Here is a 23,968-nt window from a genome sequence, read left to right on the forward strand (position 1 = left end):
AGGAGGTGCAGGTGAACTTCTGTCTCACCTGGAAAGACTGTTTGTGTCCTTGGATGGAGTTGAGGGGGGAGGTAAAGGGACAGGTGTTGCATCTCCTGCGGTTGCAGGGGAAAGTGCCCGGGGATGGGGTAGCATAGTAAGGCCCACTGGAAATTGGAGGAATAGCACCTCATATTTCGCTTGGGCAGCCTGCAGCCCAGCGGTATGAACATTGACTTCTCCAACTTTAGATAGTTCCTCTGTCCCTCTCTTCCCCTTCCCAATTCTCCCTCTATCTTCCTGTCTCCACCTATATCCTTCCTTTGTCCCGCCCCCCTGACATCAGTCTGAAGAAGGGTCTCGACCCGAAACGTCACCCATTCCTTCTCTCCTGAGATGCTGCCTGACCTGCTGAGTTACTCCAGCATTTTGTGAATAAATACCTTCGATTTGTACCAGCATCTGCAGTTATTTTCTTACATTAATCAGGAGGACAGTGAACCGAGTTGGAGGGGGAAGGACAGTGAGACAGGGAAAGCTTGGAATTGGAGAAATCAATATACGTACCGCTGGGTTGTAAGCTCTCCTTCCTCCCACCTCCCCCTTCCCTCTCCTCCCCCTTCCCTCTCCTCCCCTTCCCTCTCCTCCCCTTCCCTCTCCTCCCCTTCCCTCTCCTCCCCCTCCTCTCCTCCCCCCTCCCTCTCCTCCCCCTCCCTCTCCTCCCCCTCCCTCCCCTCCCCCTCCCTCTCCTCCCCCTCCCTCTCCTCCCCTTCCCTCTCCTCCCCTTCCCTCTCCTCCCCCTCCCTCTCCTCCCCCTCCCTCTCCTCCCCATCCCTCTCCTCCCCCTCCCTCTCCTCCCCCTCCCCTCTCCTCCCCCCTCCCTCTCCTCCCCCTCCCTCTCCTCCCCCTCCCTCTCCTCCCCCTCCCTCTCCTCCCCTCCCTCTCCTCCCCCTCCCTCTCCTCCCCCTCCCTCTCCTCCCCCTCCCTCTCCTCCCCCCTCCCTCTCCTCCCCCCTCCCTCTCCTCCCCCCTCCCTCTGCTCCCCTATCCCTCTGCTCCCCTCGACCTCTCCCCCTCTCTCCCCCCCCCTCTCTCTCCCCCTCTCTCTCCCCCTCTCTCTCCCCCCTCTCTCTCCCCCCCTCTCTCCCCCTCTCTCTCCCCCCTCTCTCTCCCCCCTCTCTCTCCCCCCTCTCTCTCCCCTCTCTCTCCCCCCCTCTCTCTCCCCCCCTCTCTCCCCCCCCCCTCTCTCTCCCCCCCCCCTCTCTTCCCCACCCTCTCCCTCTCCCCCCCCCCCCCTCTTTTAAATTCTTCTGGCTAAACTTATCCATTTTATGGAATCGGGGCACTACTAGGAAGGGCCAGTATTCATTGTCCATCCCTCATGGCCCATAAGAACTTCCTAAACTACTGCAGTCCTTCTGGTGAAAGTGTTCCCGCACAATATTCTTGTGTTGTAAGTTCAAAGGTTTAGACTCTGTGACGTTGAAGGATTGGTGATCTATTTGAAGAGGAATCTGCGTGTGGTGGTGTTTTTGTTCACCTGCTGCCTTGTACTCTTTGAGGTTTGGTAGATGCTGTCAGAGTAATTTAAGCAAGTGATAGCAATCCTATTTGGAGATAGTACACACTGCAGGCCTCAACGGTGGAAGACGGTGGTGAAGGGAATGGATGTTTAGGTGATGGATGGGGTTTCAATTCGGTGTGTGGCTTTATCCTGCATGCTGTTGAGATTTGTTTGAGCTGCATTTATCTCTACAAAGGGCGAATATCACTCTCCTGACACATGCTTCATAGATTCAAAGGTTCAAAGGTCAGTTTATTGTCACGTGTACCAATTAAGGACAGTGAAACTCGAATTACCTTACAGCTATACTTAAAAAAATAGCTCCACAATCTAAACTCCACATGCTCCCGCGGTTGGAGCTTCCAAAGTCGGTCTCCAGCAGAGGCCGACAACTCACGATGTTAGGCCACAGTGCAGACGGAGATACGATACGGAAAAAAATCGCATCTTCATCGCGGTAAGAGATTAAAAAAAGTTTGGGGAAACAGCCATATTTGAGGCCTGGTTGATCAGCGAGGGAAGGATCATACTGAATGGCAGGGCAGACTTGAGAATCTAATCTTTCACCAGGTTTTTGTAGCCATTGTATTTGTGTACGATTAGCGGTGGTGGACTGAGTGATAGCAATGCCAATGGAAGGTGGTTAGACTCTTTTTATTAGAGATGGATACAGCTCACCACTTTTGTGGTGCAAATCGTCCATGTCGTGGCTGAATGATATTCAAGTGATTTCCTGAGGAAGTAAAATCAAAAAGCTGAATCTACTCAGTGGGTCGAGCAACACCTATGATGAGAGTTAGAATGAATGAATGAAAGATGTATACATTATGCTGCCTTTACCACCCTTTCTATGTGTGCTGCCAGATGTCCGCAGAAGGTTCTACAACAGTCAGGTGAGCAAGCAAATTTGTTGAAGGCTGAGGCGTTGTCAATAGATAGCATCCCAACATAAGTGTTTCTATAGTCAAAGGTGTCCCGTCCCCTCCCTGACATCAGTCTGAAGAAGGGTCTCAGAAGAGGAATTCCACAGATTCACCACCCTCTAAAGAATTCCTCAATCTCCATTCTAAAGGTATGTCCTTTTATTCTCAGACTATGGCCTCTGGTCCTAGACTCTCCCCTCAAACATCCTCTCCACATTAACTCTATCGAGGCCTTTCACTACCCTTGGGGGTTGTGGACAATAAATCATTAGAAGTATTTAATGTGGTTGTAGATAATGTTGTGAATTATCCCGAGTGCGGAAAGGTGGTACAGTGGTAGAGTTGTTGCTTTACAGTGCCAGAGAGCAGCTTCAATCCTGGCTACAATAGACTATAGGTGCAGGAGTAGGCCATTCGGCCCTTCGAGCCAGCACCGTCATTCAATGTGATCATGGCTGATCATTCTCAACCCGTTCCTGACTTTTCCCCCATACCCCCTGACCCCGCTATCCTTAAGAGCTCTATCTAGCTCTCTCTTGAATGCATATCTGTAGGGAGTTTGTACTTTCTCCCTGTGACCACGTTGGTTTTCCTGGGTGCTCTGAATTCCTCCCACACTCCAAAAGCGTACCGGTTTGTAGGTAACCGGCTTTGGTTAAAATTGTAAATTGTCCCGAGTATATAACTCTGACTGGACTGGAATACAAAAACAGAGATGTAATGCGTGAGGCTCTATAAGGCGCTGGTCAGGCTGCATTTGGAGGGACTGTGAGCAAATTTGGGCCCCATATCTGAGGAGGGATATGCTGGTTCTGGAGAGGGTCCCAGAGGAGGTTTACAAGAATGATTCCAGGAATGAGTGGGTTAGCATATGATGAGCATTTGACAGCACTGGGCCTGTACTCGCTGGAGTTTAGAAGGTTGAGGGGGAACCTCATTGAAACTTACAGAATAATGAAAGGCATGGCTAGAGTGGATGTGGAAAGGATGTTTCCACTGGTGGCAGAGTCTCGGACCAGAGGTCATAGCCTCAGAATTACAGAATGGAGGTGAGAAGGAACTTCTTTAGTCAGAGGATAGTTAATCTGTGGAACTCATTGGCACAGAGGGCTGTGCAAGCCAAGTCAGTGGATATTCTTGAGGGAGAGATAGACAAATTCATGATTAGAATGGGTGTCAAGGTAAAAAATGGGATTAGGAGGCAGAGATCAGCCCTGATTGAATGGCGTAGTAGACTCGATGGGCCGAATGGCCTAATTCTACCCATTTAACTTGTGAACTTGTATATGATATTGCCAGTATACAGGGATCACTGGTCGGTGTGGACTCGATGGGCCGTAGGGCCTGTTTCCGCACTGTATTTCTAATCTAAACTGAAAAAACAATTCTTGGACAATTGTAGTTTAAGGACAACAGCCATATTTGAGGCCTGATTGATCGGCTAGGGTATGATCATACTGAATGGCAAGGCAGACTTGAAGGGCAAGGTATTTTTTGTCCACCTTGCATTCCTGTGCCCCAGATCTTGGGTTGACTGATCTGAAGCAACCATAACAGTCTTTCACTGGTATTTTCTCCTTGAGGCTCAATGACTCCTGTTTTATCAGGTTACCTTGATACCATACATAGTCAGAACTATTTTTAAAAGAGGTAAATCGTTCAATCTAAATATTGATATTTGTTTGGTTAGTTCATTATTAGAATATTATGTCGAGTTTTGGGTACGTTATTCCACAAATTATATCAATATAATGGAGATTATAGAAGTGATATGCTAAGGTGATAAATGGGATAATAAACTGAGGCTCCTTACTGAAAAATCACATATTCAAAATTTAGTGATTAGGTGGTCAGGCTGCATTTGGAGGTGACAAAATAGGTGACACATTATCTTTATCAAAGAAATAAAGGCATTGATAGTAGAGGATTAATGGGACCTGAAATGTAAAACCATCAATGGTGATGAAGTCAGTATATAATAGTGTTTAAAAACAAAAATGGGGAAAAAAAGAATGTAAAAAAATTATAGGTAGGAGGAGGTGTTCAAGAGCTGGCGCCTGGACTCAATATGGCAGAGGTCAGCTCGCCAGACTACCACAGCACCTCCCTTGTCGGCAGGTTTGTAGATAATGTCGGGGTTGCTGCAGTGTAAGCAGAGGACTGTGCATTCAGAGGGGGTGCGATTAGACTAGGTGAGGGGAATGGAAAAGTTAAGACGATTGATGTCATGCTGGCAGTCTGAAGAAGGATCAATACCCAAAACTTCACCCATTCTTATTCTCCATATATGCTGCCTGTCCTGCTGTTACTCCAGCATTTTGTGTCTATCTTCATGTGAAAAAGGAGATCTTGTGCAAACACTCCATGTTGCATGTAGAGTTATTGGACACAAGCCAGCCTCCCTTCCGTTGATTCCATCTACACTTCAGCTGCAGTCATGCCCCGGTCACTCGTTCTTCTCTCCTCTCCCATCAGGCAAGAGGTACAGAAGATTGAAAGCTCATACCTCCATATTGAGGAACAGTTTCTTCCCAGCTGTTATCAGGCAATGGAATGGTCCTCTCATCAGCTTGAGTGCAGTCCTGACCTCTCATCTACCTCATTGGAGACCTTTGAAATTATCTTTAATCTGACTTCAATGTTATATGGTTTCACTAAATGGGGTACTCTTTATTTGTGCACTGTGGGTGGCTTGATTGTATTCATGTGCAGTGTTTTTGACTGAACTGCACACAAATAAAAGCTTTTCACTGTACCTGTACACGTGACAACAATAAACGAAACTAAAAAGCTATTTGATGACCGTACACAGAATCCTTACGCAAGTATGAGTGGAAAGATAATATACTGAGCAAAAACCAATGTGCTTTGGAGGAACTAAGTGGGCCAGGCAACATCTGTGAAGGGAAATGTTCAGCCATACGAAGGATCCTGACCCAAAACGTTATCCATTTCTCTTCACAGGTGCTGCCTAAACCGCTGAGTTTCTCCAGCAGTTTGTTTTGGTACTGGTGATTTCTGCATCTGCAGTCTCTTGTGTCTTTATGGAACTTATACATCTTGTGTGATGGCCAACCTATTGCAATGAGCAAAATAATTGTTGATGAATTTTGTGACGATGTGCCCAAAATAGTCACAGTACTAATAATATATGATTAAAATTGACTAGTTATTTTTTATTTCTGTGTCTTTTGTGTTCTTAAAATCAAAACCCACAGACGTGAAACATATCATCACAATGTATCTTGCATGTTCGTAAAGATTTTTCTGTATTTGGTTTGTAAAATATTTTTTCGCCCCTTAAACGCGGACACAGTAGAAGTTGTTTTGTTTTAGGACCCAGAGAACGTGATTGGCAAGTTTGGGGATTGGACGTGTCCGTGTGACCCGTCGCGCACTAGGACCCGGGGAAGAGCGAGTCTTACAGTTCTGTTGTCTGACTGGATTGCAAATTCGCCATGAGTCTGTCGTTTTAGGCCTTGGCGGTGCGGCGTTAGAAAGATTGTTGTCACGTTTGACTGACGGAGTATTTTTAAGAAAGAAAAAAAAAAAAAAACCTCTTCAGTGTATTTTAGGTTTGTAATAATTTTAAGAATGTGGATTTTAATGTTGCTCTACCGGCTAAAAGAGATTTTCTAATTGGCGAACGGTTTGTGCTGAATCTGTTTGTGGTAAGTGGTGGCGTTTGACCCGACTCTTGTGTGCGAGTCTCTCTCGCTCTCTCGTCTATCTCTCGTTGCAGCAAACCAAGATGGAGTTCGAGTGGAAACCCGACGAGCAAGGGCTCCAGCAGATTCTCCAGCTATTAAAGGAATCGCAGTCTCCAGACACCGCCATCCAGAGAACCGTTCAGCAAGTATCCTTTGTAAAGCCGCAGGTTTGATAATGCGGCCAACCTGATTTTGTTTTTTCTTTTCCGAAAACCGTTCATCCAAAATGTGGTCGGCCGGGTAAATGTTGTTCCCTTCTGTCGTGTTTGAGATGTTAGAAATCGGGGTGAAACAATTTTTGTTGTGTTCTGCCTGAGACTTTTCTCCTGCTACCCTATGCCCCCCCCCACACACCCACACACCCCCCACACACACCCCCCACCCCCCCACACACACCCCCCACCCCCCCACACACACCCCCCCACCCCCCCACACACACCCCCCACCCCCCCACACACACCCCCCACCCCCCCACACACACACCCCCCACCCCCCCACACACACCCCCCACCCCCCCACACACACACCCCCCACACCCCCCCCCCCCACACCCCCCCCCCCCACACCCACCCCCCCCCCCACACCCCCCCCCCCACACACACCCCCCCACACACACCCTCACACACACCCCCCACCCCCCCCACACACCCCACCCCCCCCCCCCACACACACACACACCCACACACACACACACACACCCACACACACACACACACCCTTGGGTAACGTCTGCTTAATTATTGTGAATTCAAAATTTCGTAAACTCGTTTGGAGGGCTCTGTTCATTTGTTTTTATTATCAATGCAGCCTGCGACTACTAAGGCTGAACGCTAAGCCGATGGCGTGTTCAATTTTTGGATCCTTGTTTTTTTTTTTCATGGTGCTTCAACTCGAATGGTATGCTTAACGCACCATCGCCATGCGCCTCACGTTGTAGAGAGAGATTGGTTGATGGGGGAGGTGAATATTGTAATACGTTCCTCCAATTACTTCGGCGTCGTTATTCCCTCGTTCTATTTGAATACGTTTATATCTATTGCGTTCACTGTGATAAACAGCTTAAACGCTTTCTAATTTACTTAGTTACGTTATTTTTTCCAAATGTTTATCTGGTAAACTACGGTATTTAAAACGTTTTTCATTTTTAGTTTCCTTAACGTTTTTCAAAATAGAAACTGGAACAATTGAATCAATATCCAGACTTCAATAACTATCTGATTTTTGTTCTGACAAAGTTGAAATCAGAAGGTAGGTGCATTGGGTTTGGCTGTATGAATGACAGATTTGTAAAAAAAAAAACATTTGAAATGCATAGCACTTTTAATTACATTATATGATAATGACAGTTTAAAGTTTGCAGATTTGTTACAATTCCAAAATGTGAAACATGTTTTCAAGGCGTTCTTGTAGGCATTATTAGGAATTGTGCAATTTATTTTATGTTTACAAGGCTCATATGATTTATAATTTGCTGATATCTATGCATCTCACATCATCCCTAGTTTTAGCTTTCAGTAAACTAACTTTATTAACTTTATTTATATGCTGTAACTGTAATTCTTTTTGTGCACAACCCGCAGGCATTGCCACTTTCATTTCACTGCACATCGTGTATGTGTATGTGACAAATAAATTTGACTTGACTTGACTTGACATGAGTTTATACAACCTTGTGCATTAAATGTAAACTTGAGTTTTAAATTATAGTAACTGTAGAGAAGTTTTAATACTGGATCTTGAAGGATACTGGGATTCAGATCATTTTTTAAACTGTTTGTTGGATTAGTGTTGGTTTGAATTGACTTGGTCTGTTTTAGATTTAGGCAAACTTGTCATAACTGGAGTAACATTTCTGCCACAAATCTGCTCTGAATGATGACATCGCATAATCGAAAGTTTAATTTGATCAAAGTCAGGGGAAATATGTATCACATTTTTGATTATTTTCTTTAACCATCTAACTACTGTTGAATGTTTAAAGCAGTCTTCATAAGATGCAGGTTTAGGTTGCCTTTGTAAAATAATAGAAAATGCTGAAAATACTGAGCTAGTAGACTGCATTTCTGGGAAAAGAAACAGTTCACGTTTCGGATTGAAAACCCTTTGCCAAAACTGGGAAAGAGAGTAAACCTATTTTAATATCTATCACCCAGATAGCTATTTCCATAGCTTATTCCTGTGGAAATCCTGCCATGCCCTATCGGGAATTATATTCCCGATTCATCCCTCCTCCATCCTCTAATGTGAAACTAACTCTGACAAAGGTTCTTAAAATTGAAATATTAACTGTTTGCTTTTCATAGATAACGTTTCCAACATTTTAAAATTTATTTCAGATCTTCCGCAACTACCATTGAAAAAAAAAATGTCACTAGTTGCTTGTGTATTCTTGGTTGAAATTTAAGAGAAGCAGCTTGGAAGCAGGCATTTTATGTTTTGCATTTTCTACATAACTACTCTTGTGTAACTCTTCTTTTGTATGCAACCCTATACTTGCATTTTGGTTGTTAATTTTGACCTACCACTTTTAGATTTTTGTCTCCGTATGCAATCCTCAAGGTTTCTGTGTGATACCGTGCTTTATTTCTCCCTTTTTGGGAAATGTTTCCAATATCCAGTCCAGTATATCCTCCCACTACCTTTTAGGGTTGACATTTTCTTGGATAAATATTCCCTTTTCCAGTGGCTATTATAGGTGATGATATCTAGCCTTCCCAGTTTTGTGTATGTGCCACCAGTTACTGCATTTAGATTGTTGATATGCTTTTAAGTCTCTTGATACCAAAATATGCTTGGGTGTGGAATGTTTTTTTAAAAACTCAACCTGTTCCATTCCTCTTAACTTCTTGGGAAAAAAAGGCCATTCTGGCCCACTCAAGCTTTAAAAAAACCGCAAGATAACTTCATTGCTTTCCTGCCCCAATAGCCACAGCAAGCAACTTTTCATTTTCTGATGTTGACTATTTCAATCCTCTTTACTTTTTCCAAAGTTCATTAGTTTCCCAACCTGAAATTCCATGTAAATCCCTAATCCCCATTCTTGGTCATCTCTTAAACGAATCATAGACTATCTTTAATGACTTCCTTCCAATGGTCTCCATAAAAACATTCCCTTTTCCTAATCCTAGTTCCTCCTGGATAAAACCCTTGACCAATGTACACTGGCAGCCTACTGGTTGAATTCAGACAGGCAATCACCAGGGTCCTTGATAATAAACTGATGTAGGGATTTGGGTGTCTGATGGGTGGTGTAACTGGCAGATCTGCTGCCTCATAGCGCCACAGACCCAGATTCGATTTTGACCTCTGGTGTTGTCTGTGTGGATTTTGCATATTCTCCACGTGACTGAGTGGGTTTTCTCTGTTTTGCTCCCACATCCTAAAGATGTGTGGGTAAATTAATTGGCCTCTGCAAGTTGCCCCTAATTTGTAGGGAGTGGATGAGAAAGTGGGATAACATACAACTAGCGTGAACGGGTAATCGATAGTTGGCATGGGCTTCTGGGCCTGTTTCCATACTGTGTCTTTCATTCAAACTGAAGGGAAGAAGGTGTTCCTGAGTCTGGTGGTGTATGCTGTCAAGCTTCTGTACCTTCTGCCGAGGGAAACAGGGATGGATAAGTATTATTATGTTGGCTGCTTTTCTGAGGTAGTGTGAAGTTCAAATGGAGTCAATGGTGAGGTGTGGTATACGTGATGAACTAGGCTGCATCTACAGCTCTGCAATTTCTTGCGATGTTGCACAGATCTATTCCCAAACCAAGCCATGATGCAGTCCAACAGAATGCTTTCTATGGGGCATCTGTGGAGGTTTGTAAGAACCACTGGAGACATGCCAAATTTCCTCAGGAAATGGAGGCGTTGGTGTACCTCTTGGCTGTCACTTCAATGTGGTTGGTCTACAACATTGGTAGTATTAATGCCAAGGAACTTGAAGCTCCCAACCATTTCCATTAGGGTCTGTACTCTACCACGCTTCCTGAAGTCAATAACTAGCTCCTTTGCCGTGCTGACATTGAGGGAGAGGTTATTGTCCTGACACCGTATTACTAAGTTCTCTATCTCCTTCCTGCGCTCTGTCTCGTCATTGGTCTTGAAAGGTATCAAGTCAAAACATTGTCTGACTCTTTCCCTCCATGGATGTTGCCTGGCCTGCTGAGTTCCTCCAGCAGTTTTTGTTTTAAATTAAGTGCTTGTGCTTGCTGACCCAACATTTGAAATTCTCCTCCTCGTAATCCATTCTTTTAAGTGTCCATTGCTCCATGTACCTTCGGCTGCTAAAATCTCAAGGTCTCTAATTCTCATGAACAAAGACGCGATCGAGTACAGGAAAGAGATCATGAACTTATCAAAATTGTGTCAGGACAACAACCTCTCCCTCAATGTCAGCAAGACAAAGGAGCTAGTTATTAAATTCAGGAAGCACGGTGGAGTACATTCTCCAATCGGCATCAGTGGTGCCGGTGAAAATGATTGAGAGCTATATTTTGCACTCTACCTTCCTCTTTTCTCAACGCATTGTATATTGTATTGATGACTAGTATTAACTGATTGAATAGCATGCAAAACAAAGCTCTCCACTGTACCTTGGTACATGTGATAATCGTAAACCTAATCCTAACTGTTCACTCTCCTTCCTCCATTAAAGCATTACCAAACCCCCACGTTTGACCAATCTTTTGTTTAACTGTCCAAACCCTGGATGGATTAGTAATATTTTTACTATATTCTCTCAAGCCTCTTGAGATTTTTACTTTTAATTACTGTAGAAAGATAAAAACACCTGAATGATCAACTTTGTTTCCCATTCCATAATTACTGCTTATTGTAAAGAGATTCCAGCATTTTCATTTTTTATTTCGGATTTCCAACATTCATTGTTTTTTTTAAACATTGCAGAAGATAACTACTTGGTAGGTTGGACATGTACAATACTCAATATACCATATAAATGAAAATTGGGTTTGCAGTGAGTAGGGAAAGCAGCAATGAAAAATGCTACATAGATATTTTGTCTACTTTGCCACTGAAACTTAAAGCTGGTAGGTGACCAAAACACAGCGTGTGGGCCTCCACATGTTCTGCCCAATCTGCTGAATGTTTATAATATCCCAATATTTTCCAAAAATATAGCACTGGAAATCTTAAATAAAGCCACCTTTTCAAATTATCTTCTGGTTTCTCTGCCACTAAGACTTGGTGGCTTCCCATCTTTCTCTATTCTGATGAATCTTTGGCCTGACAAATTAGCTACTTCTCTTTCCATAGATGCTGTCTGACTAGCTTTTTGTTTTCATTTTAAAGGGAATGTCCATCTTGTCTTACCGATAACCTTACTGAATTATTTGAAGTAGTGGGCTCAATAGAAATATAGATAAAATTTGTTTTGATTTTTTAAATGTGTAGGAAGGAACTGCAGATGCTGGTTTAAGACTGGTTTAAGATGCAGCTCCGGGACTGTGGAACAGCATCCCTCTCCCCATCAGAACTGCCCCCTCCATCGACTCCTTTAAGTCCAGGCTCAAAACCTATTTCTACTCCCTAGCGTTTGAGGCTCATTGAGGAGGAGCTGTGAACTGTTTTGTATGTGCTGTTATGTTTGCGTGCTACTGTATGTTTCATTTTTTCCTTAGTACCTAATCAGATGTACAGCACTTTGGTCAACGTGGGTTGTTTTTAAATGTGCTATACAAATAAAATTGACTTGACTTAAACCAAAGATAGACACAAAATGCTGGAGTAACTCGGCAAGACAGGCAGCATCTCTGGAGAGAAGAAATGGGTGACATTTCGGGTTGAGACCCTTCTTCAGACTGAAAGTCACAGGACAGGGAAACGAGAGATATAGACGATGATGTAGAGAGATATAGAACGAATCAACGAAAGATATGCAAAATAGTAACAATGATAGTGGAAAGGGCATTGTTAGCTGTTTGCTAAGTGAGAACGAAAAGCTGGTGTGACTTGGGTGGGGGAGGGATGGAGAGTGAGGGAATGCAGGGGTTACTTGAAGTTCGTGAAATCAATATTCATACCCCTGGGTTGTGAGCTGCCCAAGCAAAATATGAGATGCTGTTCCTCCAATTTGCGTTTAGACTCACTCTGACAATGGGGGAGACCTTGGACCGAAAGGTCAGTGTGGGAATCTGTTTTGCTTAGTTTCACTGAACACCTTCTCTCAGTCTGCCTGGACCTACCTGATCTCCCGGTTGCTAATCACTTTATTTCCTCTTCCCATTCCCACACTGACCTTTCTGTCCTATGAATATTGATTTCTCTAACTTCAAGTAATCTCTGCATTCCCTCTCTCTACATCCCTCCCCACCCACGTTTCATCAGCTTTTTGTTCTCACCTAGCAAACAGTTAACAATGCCCTGTTTCCATTATTATTGTTACTTTTTTCATATCTTTCATTCATTTGTTCTATATCTACATCATCATCTATATCTCACGTTTCCCTTTCCCGTGACTTTCAGTCTGAAAAAGGGTCTCGACCCGATACGTCACCCATTCCTTCTCTCCAGAGATGCCTGTCTCACTGAGTTACTCCAACATTTGTGTCTATCTTCGATGTTTAAAATGTCTGATTAGAAACAGAATAGCATCTATGTAACTGAAAACAGAAAATGGAGTAACCAAATAATTATTAAATGGATTAAAAACAGAAAATGGAGTACATTTACAAGTATGTTTTCATGATAAAATAGAAACAATCCAACAAACTCGAGACTTACAACCCAATGGTATGAACATTGAATTCCCCAATTTTAGATAACCCCCCCCCCCCTTCCCTCTGCCGTTTGTCTCTCCCTCCCCTGTGCCCCATCTTGATTCATACCTTTTTCTCCCTTGATCACTCCCCCCCCCCCCCACCCTCCAACCCATTTTCCTTCTTCAGGCATCATAATTCCCAACTCCTCAATTCCTTTTCTCACACCTGTTTTAATCTCTGGCCTTTGTTCCAACTGTCTGCCTGTCAAAAAAAAAAACCCTCGCCTATTACCTGCTATACTTCGACCTGCCTGTCTCCCAGCTTTTTTACCCTCTTCCCCCAACCAATCATTCTGCGGAAGAGTACCAACCTGAAACATCTCCTTCCTATCCATGTTGTCCAGAGATGCTGCCTGACCCGCTGAATTACTCCATCACTTTTTGTTCCTTTTGTGTGAACCAACATCTGCAATTCCTTGTTTTTGCATCTGGCCTCTACGTGCTATTGGATGTTATTCCGATGAATATTTCAGCACATTTACTTCACTTTTTAAGAACATTTTAAAAGTGTGGAAAGTGAGGCCCTGATGAGTTTAAAAGGAGCCTTGAGACCATGGGAAAATGGGGACGTATATAGTGTCAAGGGAACACGTAAAGTGGTTTCGAGGAGCCAGAACCTGAACTCGGGCTTTTCGAACAATTGGATAGTTGATTATTACTGTATAGTGATGTTACATTTGGGATTTAATTTATACAAAAGACTGAGAAAATTCAAATAAGATCTGAAAACTTGCAGCATGAGGTTGGCGCGAAGGGCCGAATGGCCTACTCCTGCACCTATTGTCTATTGAATGTGTAATTGGCAAATTAATTGCAATATAAATATGAAATGGTGTACTTCAGGCTTGGAAGAATAAAGAGAGCCCCAAATTCCTCAGGAAAAAATCCCGTAACTACTGCCGAGCTTAGATACATCAGTGAAAGACAGTGATGCAGGTTAATAGATTTTTTTCCCCTATAATTTGTACTAATCTGCCAGAGAACGTGTAGAATCGGATACAATTACTACTTTTAAGTGGCAGACGCTTAAATATGTATGGCATAGAAGGATATAGTCCAAATGTGGGAAATGGGATTAGTGTCGATGGAAAACTAGGTCAGCATGGACATGCTGGGTCAAAGGACACATTTCTGTGCTTATGACCCTGGCTCTATGAACAATAGTACTTCAGCAATTGAACTATAGAGGAGTTGTATTAAATATGGTTCAATCACTTTTATAAAGGGAGCATTTCTTAATATTTATGTTGTACAATAAAATGAACCAGAATGTTTCAAATATCATAGTTGTGCAGCATGGAAACAGGGCCTATGGCCCAACTAACCAATGCCAACCAAGATGTTTATCTGAGCTAGTCCCAATTTGCCTATGTTTTGCCAGTATCCCTCTAAACCTTCTCTATTCATGAACTCGTCCAAATGTTTTTTAAATGACTTATCGTTCTTTCTCTGGCAAGTCATTTTGTATACCCACCATCCTATATGTGGAAATAGTTGCCCCTCTGGTCCCTTTTTAGATCTTTCCCCTTACCTGAACTCTATGCTCCTTAGTTTTATACTCCTGTCCCTTGTGAAAAAGACATCCACATTTATCTGTTCTGCTCTTGATTTTGAATAATTCCATAAATTCACTCCTCGGCCTCGTACTCTCCAGAGAAAAAAGGCCCAGCCTTCCCAGCCTCTTCTTGTAACTCAAGGCCTCCAGTACTGGTAACAAGCTCGTGAATCTTTTCTGCACCTTTTCCAACTTAATGATATCTTTCCAGCAGCTGCGTGACCAGAACTGCGCACAACACTCCAAGTGTGGTCTCACCAATTACTTGTACGGCTGTAACATGATGTCCTGATTGAAGGCAAGCATGTTACCTGCAGCTTTCACCACCCTATTTACCTGTGTTCCTACTTTTAGGGAACTTTATTTCTGTACAATTAGATGTCTCGGTTCTACAATACTCTCCAGTTTTGCCATGTTCAATTTTGGTATCTAGTTTGAAGGCAGGTGGTCCATCTGTTTTTTTCCTTGTTGTGTCTTAGTGGTTTTTGATGCAGCTTGATGGCCTGTTAGGTCATTTCAAAGGATAACTAAGAATTAGCCAACATGCGATGAGACGCACTAACAAAAACAGTAATTTCTCTCCAAGAAACAATACCATGAACCAGATAGATATTATGACAAGGTGATGGTTTCATTGTTAATATTACGGAAGCTACCTTTCTTAAAATTTAACACCAAATTCTTATGGAATTAAACTTTGGCTGTAGTTAGAGTTATGTGGGATAATTCAAGAACCTGATGGTTCAGATTCACCATCCTCTAACTATATCCCAGTCATCTGGGATCCATTGCATTATGTTTATTATTGCAATAGGTCTCCAGCCAATACTATCTCCCTGGCCCTAAACTCATATTTGGAACACCTAACAACGAGTCCTTAGGACTCTATTTATCGACTATAGTTCTGTCTTCAACTCCATAATCCCTTCCAAACTCATTTTAAATCATCTGGTCCTGTTCTTCCTCTGCCAATGCATCCTTGACTTTCTGACCAACAGACTAGAATCAGTGAAGAAAGTTGACAACATATAGTCCACAATAATTCTCAACACCTGTGCTCTTCAAGGATGTGTTCTCTAGTCTCCTACTATACACCCTATATGCTCACGACTGTGGCTAAATTTAGCTCTAGCACCATCAACAAATTTGCAAATGACACCACTGTGGTATACTGTATCATGAACAATGACGAGATAGTACAGGAAGGAGAAAAGAAATTTAGTAACGTGTCAGGACTGAAATCTCCCTCTCAATGTCAGTTAGATGAAGTTCTCGAATACAGGAAGCGGCATGCTGTGCGTGCTCCAATCGGCATCATGGTGCAAAGTGGATATGATTGAGATCTTCAAGTTCCTTGGCATTACTATTACCAACAATCGTTGTTATGGGCTAGCCACATTGATGCGGCAGTTAAGAAGGCACACCAATGTCTATTTTCTCATATTGGAGATGCACGTCTCCAATGCACATATTAGATGCACATATTGGAGATATACAGATGCACCATAGAAAGTATATTGTCAGGCTGCATCACAGCTTGGTTTGGGAATGGGTCTGCCAAAAACCACAAGAAGTTGTGGATGTAGCCCAATCCATCATACAGACCAAACTCCTCACCATTGATTCATGGTGCCTCAGAAAAACAGCCAACATAATGAAAAACCTGTCCTGCCCTGGTGATTCTTCCTTCTCACTACTGTCGGGCAGAATACAGAAGCTTGAAAGCTATCAGACTCTAGAATAGTTTCTTCCCCTCTGTTATTAAGCTTCTGAGCAATCCTTCAAAAGCTGGGGGTACTGTCTGATTCACCTCTACCCTGTTTGGAACAATGGACAATGTCTATTGAACTGACGTGTTACAGTGCTGAGAACTATGTTCTGCGCTCATTGCCCTACTGTTTTCTCTACCTATTGTACTGGAGTTTAATTTGATTATATTTATGTATAGTATCTGATTTGATAGCATGCAAAACAAAGCTTTTTGTTGTACATCGGTACACCTGACAATAATAAACCAAACCTAAACTAGTGGATTTAATCTTGTCTCTGAATTGTTAAGTCCTGTGCTGCAATCATCCAGTAACTTAATTTCATTTGAGTCACATTGCCTATTCTCTGTTCTATGTTGAATTAATTGATTACATTTGGACTGAAGGTTTGGTAGTGGTTTTGCATTGAACAGTTTGATTGACACGTTTGATCACTTTACTTGACCAATAGGAATTTAGTGGAGCTACTTCTTCTGGACATTAGTCATGAACTCTGGTAGTTGTTCGATTAGGTGATGTCTGTTTAGGCTCCGTCCACTATTTTGTTCCATATTGTGATATTATTTCCCCTTTCTCGTACTTAGAAGTACAGGTTGGAGATTTCTAGTTAATATTAATTAGTATTGAAGGCTGGAAAGAGGAAAATACAGACATGTACATTATGCTAGTTCTGGAAATAGTCGTTGCAATGAAAGGTAGGTGGGATAGCAACAATCAAATGTGTTTGGATTTATGTTCTTTGTATATTGATGGGACTATTTTATTTTGTGTGAAAGCAGTTCGGGTACTTCAAATAAGCAAAATAAAATAAAATTCATGTCTAGGTTATGTCTAGGATATGTGAAGTAATAGCGCACATGTTCAAACTTCAGTCAAAAAAATGATTTAGAGGAAAGAGGAGATTCAACTGTTAGGAATTATTTGTTGGCGATGGGATTCCAGAGCTGAGAGCTGAAGGCATTGTTGCCATTGATGGAGAAAGTAAATTTGACATTGTCATGTCTAGAGACAGCATGAAATACTCTTCTTTGGCTGGAACCAAAGCAGGGATAGAAACAGTCCATGGCATGGTGGTTAAAAATAGGCATTTTTGGAGCAGGTGGTATCCCCAAACACTAGCACTATCCTACACACAAGGAGCAATTTACAATTATGCAGAAGCCAATTAAGCTACAAACCTGTATGGGTTTGGAGTGTGGGAGGAAATTGGAGCACCCAGCAAAAACCCACGTGGTGACAGGGAGAATGTACAAAGGGGAACAGAAGTGCTTAGCAACTGTGAGTTGCAGCTGACCCAGGCAAATGGAACACAAGTTTTTGGTGAAATATTTGAATAAGATTACATTTAACTAGTGCACTGTGTAAGAAGGAACTGCAGATGCTGGTTTAACCTGAAGATAGACACAAAACACCGGAGTATCTCAGCGGGAGAGGCAGCATCTCTGGAGAGAAGGAATGGGTGACCTGTCGGGTCGAGACCCTTCTTCAGTCCTGTTTACTGTTGGTCTTGTTATGTAGAGGAGACCACATTGAGAGCACCAATGTTGGACTGATGCATGTAAACTTCTGTCTCACTTGGAAGGGCTGTTTGAGTCCTTGAGTAGTGGTGAGGGAGGGAGTGTAGAGATGCACATGTTGCACCTACCGTGGTTGCAGTGAAAATGGGTGGGGAGAGATGAACAATCAAAGGAGTCAAAGGAACCGTGATCGCTGCGGAAAGCAGAACGGGTTAGGGGAGGAGAGCATGTGAATGGTGCTGGGATCACATTGAAGTTGGCGGAGATGTCAGAGAATGATGTATTAGCTGTGGGTTCAGACTGGGTAAAAGGTAAGAACCAGGGGAATGCTGGAACGCTATCCGTGTCTTGGGAGGGTGGGGTGGGGACGGAAGAGGGGGATGAGGGATCATGATCAGAACTATTGGGAAATGGAGGAGACATGCGTGAGGGCACAGAGAAGGTCCAAGTGATATTCAGAGCAAGGTGATAGTTGGTGAAATTGACAAGTTCTGCACAATTGCAGAATGCAGACATTGGTGTAGTTGTGAAAAAATTGGGAGTGGTGCCAGGATACATTTGGAACAAATAGTATTGAATTGAATAAGTTTTATAAGCCAAGTATGTAAACATACAAGGAATTTGCCTTGGTTTCAATGTAGCAAATGAAAAGACGGGCACAGGTGGTCCATAGCTACACTTGATTTGAAGAATGTGAGGGGAATCAAAAGAAAAGTTGTTGAGGATGGAGGACAAGTTTCACCTGGCTAGAGGAGAGTATTGGTTGAGGGGAGCTGATTTAGTCTCTGGTGAGAATGGAACTCTGCAAGTGGCATCCTAGCTACCTAGATGAAGGTATTGGAGACATCTCAAGGAAATCTTTGCGTTTCTGAGATTTGCAATGGTTTTAATGTTTTTTTAAAATTTATTAAAGATTATTTCCCAATATGGCTTTCATGCACTCCTATTGGCTCAGGTAATTTCTTCACATGAGTACTCTGGCATAATTTTCTAAGTGGTCTGAATTAGTCTACCAGGAAGGGCCTCGAGCAAAAAAAGAAATTGGCAAGATGGAACCTATCTTTTATTATCAGGATATCTGTCAATTGTAGGTTTACACTTCAGAGCTGCCATATACTTCAGCAGTGAACAGCAGCATAGCAAGTTAAATAAAAATAAATTATGTTTCCTCTGGAGGTGTTCAAAGCCATCTGTGAAAGGCTATTTTCAGAGAATGAAGTTGCAATGTAAATAAAAACGCCTATCGCTTGCAAATTAGCTGAGTACACAATCTACTAATACAAGCCAGTTGAGGTAACACAAATATAATTGAAAACATCATAGACATAATCAAACCATTAAACACTTCTATGGAGGAAAATAACTGCAGATGCTGGTACAAATCAAAGGTATCACAAAATGCTGGAGTAACTCAGCAGGTCAGGCAGCATCTCTGGAGAGGAGGAATGGGTGACGTTTCGGGTCGAGACCCTTCAGTCTGAAGAAGGGTTTCGACCCGAAACGTCACCCATTCCTTCTCTCCAGAGATGCTGCCTGACCTGCTGAGTTACCACAGCATTTTGTGAAACACTTCTATGGACACTGCTACTTTTTTTGAAAAAAGCTATGTTAAAACATCTGCTGTTGCCTCGACCTCCCCATGATCGTATAGGCTGCATGTAAATCATCTAGATCTATCACTTTACAGATCTTCATTCAATTACCCATTTTCATCTCTGCAGTTTTTTTCCTTGGAAAGGTCGACATGTATGTCAGGCTGTTCATTGTTCAACACCGTCAACTCCAAATTTGTTATCAAACTTGGGAAATGCGTCTCATCATCCCTATGAAACTGGATCCTTGACTTCCTCATCGGCAGACCACAATCAGTACAAATAGGCAATAGCTCCTTGATAACCATCAGCACAGGAGCATCTCAGGGCCGTGTGCTCAGTCCCCTGCTCTACTCTCTCTGTACCCATTGATGAGGTAGCCAGACACTGTTCCATGCTGGCTTTAAATTTGCTAGCTATACCACTGTTGGACGAGTGGTATAGTTGTAGTGATGAGTCGGAGTATAGGAGGGCGATTGAAAATACAAGTTCCTGGGTGTGCATATCTGAAGATCTGCCTTGGGCCTGGTATATTGATGCTATCACAAAGAAAGCCCAACAACACCTCCACTTCCTTAGAAGATGAAGAAGATTTGGTATGTCGACGAACACTCCCTTGAACTTCTGCAGTGTACAGTAGAGAGACTAGTTGCATCACGCCCTGGTTCAGAAACTTGAATATCCAGGATTGAAGACAATTATAGAGAATGGTAAATTTAGAAGTACTGGCTCCCCACCATATTGCAGGTGCTGCCTCAAAAAGACCCAATTAAAGACTTGCATCACCCTGGCCGCACTCTCATTTCACTCCTATTGGGAAGCAGTCTGAAAACTGTCCACCAGGTTCAAGAATAACTTCTTCCCAACAATAATCAGTTTCTTGAAGACCACTACTCTAACCTCGATTATGAACTTCTAGGGACTTTGTTTAATTCCCCCACTAAGGACTTGTTTTTGTTTTCAATAGTATTGTGGTTATTAATTTCTAGAATTATTATTTGTATAGTCAGTGTTTTGTGTTTACAATCCTGTTATGCTGCTACAAGAAAGAATCTCATTGTTATAGATCATCCAGTGTGGAACCAGGCCCTTCAGCCTAACTTGCCTACGCGGACCAACATGCCTCATCTACACTGGTTCCATCTGCCTGCATTTGTCCGATATCCCTCTAAATTGGGTGGATGCACAGAGTCTCTTGCCCAGAGTAGGTGAATCGAGGACCAGAAGACATTGGTTTGTGAAGGGGAAACTATTTAATAGGAATCTGAGGGGTAACTTTCTCCCACAAAGTGGTGATGGATGTTTAGAACAAGCTGCCAGTGGAGGTAGTTGAGGCAGGGACTATCCCAACATTTAAGAAACAGACAGGTAAATGGATAGGACAGATTTGGAGGGAAATGGACCAAATGTGGGCAGGTGGGACTAGTGTAGCTGGGGCATGTTGGCAGGTTGGGCTGAAGGGCCTGTTTCCACACTGTATCACTCTATGGCTCTATGACTAAATCTATCCTATCAATGTACCTGTCTAAATGTGTTTTAAATGTTGTGATTGTACCTGCGATCCAAGTTTCTGTGCTCCATGGAATAACTTCCGGCAACTCATTCCATATACCTGCTACCCTTTGTGTCAAGAAAAAGGTGCCCCTTGGATTCCTGTTAACTCTTCCCCACCCCCTCACCTTAAACCTATGTCTTCATTTTTTTAAATCCCCCTACTCTGGGTTTAAAAAAACCTGCATTTATACTGTCTATTCTGCGATCTTATGCATCTCCATAAGATCATCCCTCACTCTTCTGTGCTCCAAGGAACAAAGTCCTAGCCTGCTCAACCTCTTTTTATAGCTCAGGCCCTTGAGTCCTGGCACCATCCTTAACAATCTTCTCTGCACCCCTTCCAGCTATCTCCTGTCCCCTTTTTGCCCTCCTGATTTTCTTTTTTATCATGCTCCTCAGTTTCCACAACTCCTCCGGGGATACACTTCATTCCAGCTGTCTAGACCTGCCCCATGCTTCCTTATTCTTGACCGGAGCCTCAATTTCTCTCGTCATCCAAGCTTCCTTACGTCCATTTGCTTTGCCCTTCACTATAACGGGAACATGCAGGTCCTGGACTCTTGTCAGCATACTGAGAAACATCCCACTTTCTGGATATTTATTTTCCTTCAAATAACCTGCCAATCAACTTGAGTGAGTTCCTGTCTATAATACCTTCAAAGGCGGCCTTGCCCCAATTAAAAATTTTAACACGTGGGTCTGCCATGTTTCTATCCATAACTATCTTAAGCCTAATAGAACAGTGATCGTTAGTCCCAAAAGGCTAATCTACGAAAGCTTCATCCACTTGCCCCTCCCAATTTCCAAAGACTAGATCAAGCGTTGCCCTCTTCCATGTAGGGCTCTCTTCTCATTTAACAAATTCTGTCCCGTCTAAAGATTTTGCATTATGACATTCCCAGTCAATATTGGGAAACTTAAAATCGCCGACATTGATAACCTTATTCGTCCTACAGCTATCTTGACGTATTTGCTTTCCCATTCACTATTTGGGGGCCACAGACTCTTTTGAACATAGAACAGAGCAGCCCTTACTCCCATCATCTATGTGCCAAATATGATGCCAAAACCAAATCGTATCTACCTGTACATAATCTATATCCCTCCATTTCCTGCACGTCCATGTGCCATTCCACAAGTGTCTTAAATGCCACTATTGTATCTGCCTTGACCATCGCCCCCGGCAGCACACTCCAGGCACTTGCCACCCACTGTGTAAAAAAAAAAAAAATCCTGCGCATCTCCTTTAAACTTTGCCCCTCTCACCCATAAGCTATGCCCTGATATTTGATTTTTTCCATTCTGTGTAAAAGCTTCTGACCATGTCTGTCTATGCCTCTCACAATTTTATATACTTCTATCAGGTTGTGGGGAAACCTGAACCTCTGGTGCAGGTGTTGCCACACAACCTCCAGTGTTCCAGAGAAAACAATTCAAGTCTGTCCAATCTTTCCTTGTAGGTAACTTCTCCCTTAAGTATTCATTGCTGGGTCAGCGGTAGAGAGAGAGAGAGAGAGAGCAGCTTCAAATTTCTGGGTGTTAACATCTCAGATGACACGTCCTCGTCACAGCACATTGATGTAATCATGAGGAAGGCATGCCAGTGTGTCTACTTTCTATAGCATGAAGTGATTTGTCGCCGAATACAGAAGCATTGTTGAAGGAATCCTGGCTGGTTGTATTATGGCTTAGTGTGACAGTTCTGATGCACAGGAAAGCATGAGGCAGCAAAGAGCTGCCAGTCCATCAGAGCACAACTTCCCTACCTTTGAAAGCATCTGCATGAGGTACTGCCTCAAGAAAGCAGCATCTATCATCAAGGATCCTTCACAATTTGGGCTATGGTTCTTGCTGCTACCGTCAGGCAGGAAGTGCAGAAGTCTGAACCACCAGTTTCAGGAACAGCTACTTTCCCATAACCTTGAACAGCTACTTTCCCTGGGCCTTGAACCAACCCTCACAACCTTGATCCTACCTTGGCGACAGAACTCCACGGACTACTTATCCACTGGTTTTCACTCTGTACACATGACAATAAACTGAACTTTGGACGTTTTACAAATTGTGTACTTTTGCAGTAAAATATATTTTTAGATTCTTTCCTTTTCACTCTTTTAGAATTTATGTTCTTTTGTTGTTTGAGCCTGTGATGCTGCTGCAAGCAGGATTTTCATTGTACCTCTTATCTCACTGTACTATATGATAATAAACTCAACTTAACTGTTAAAACAGGTAAAAAAAACTATACTCATGATATTATAGAACCTAGGTCCTGAAGGCAAAGCTGGATTATTAATTGTCTAAATCACACAAATAAACAATATAACGAGTTGGCCTGGATTTTTGATTATTTGCTGCTGTCCTTGTGAATCACTGGCAAACATTTTCAAGTTGTCTAACTAGCTGAGACAAAGCCCAATTGATAAATGCTGGGTTGATGTGTAGAATTGGTAAACAATTTGCTGTTTTCTCCCTGACAGCAGCTTTATGTTGGAGGAGATCACTGGATTGATTAATGTGTTTTTGTTGTCATGGTATGAATGGCATCATTTTTCATTTTTCAGTTGGTCATTTCTAGTTTTGATGTGATTTTAAAATACAATGTGCAGTTTAAATGTACCAGTGCTGATTTATGTTAATCCATATGCATATGCAATATGTTCCATTGCAGATGAACCCACACGATCCCTGAGTGGTTTAATATTGAAGAACAATGTGAAAGCACATTTACATAACTTTCCAAATGGGGTCACTGATTTCATTAAAATTGAGTGCCTGAGAAACATTGGTGATTCTTCCCCCTTAATAAGAGCCACAGTTGGTAAGTTGCTATAATTTGTTGACCCTTTATGCTTCCTTTAATATTTCTATTTTTTATTAAAAGTAAGATTGTGGAAATTAATATTGTTAAATTTAAAAACTTGATCTTTACCCAAATAGACCAAAATGAATTGGTACTTTTCCTGATGTAATGAGGAGTTTTAAATGCTGTTGTAGGTCATATGCAACTGAGGTGCCCTTTGTTTTTTGCCTA

The 23,968-nt window shown here is 42.6% G+C and overlaps 1 protein-coding gene across 4 annotated transcripts in view; it reads left to right on the plus strand.

Moving 5' to 3' along the window:
• Nucleotides 1-5,904: 5,904 nt before the first annotated feature.
• tnpo1 (transportin 1) overlaps nucleotides 5,905-23,968 on the plus strand; it is an 81,920-nt gene continuing 63,856 nt past the window's right edge. For all 4 annotated transcript variants that reach the window (XR_013547099.1, XM_078396600.1, XM_078396601.1 and 1 more), the window contains exons 1-4: nucleotides 5,905-6,040; nucleotides 6,208-6,321; nucleotides 7,348-7,423; nucleotides 23,606-23,755. Coding sequence is in view for 3 of the 4 variants with exons in the window: in XM_078396600.1 (XP_078252726.1) it covers nucleotides 6,217-6,321; nucleotides 7,348-7,423; nucleotides 23,606-23,755 (331 nt within the window). In the remaining variant the exon portion in view is untranslated. The remainder of the gene's footprint in view (nucleotides 6,041-6,207; nucleotides 6,322-7,347; nucleotides 7,424-23,605; nucleotides 23,756-23,968) is intronic.

Source organism: Rhinoraja longicauda, chromosome 3, assembly GCF_053455715.1.
Source record: "Rhinoraja longicauda isolate Sanriku21f chromosome 3, sRhiLon1.1, whole genome shotgun sequence".
NCBI classification, from domain to species: Eukaryota; Metazoa; Chordata; class Chondrichthyes; order Rajiformes; family Arhynchobatidae; genus Rhinoraja; species Rhinoraja longicauda.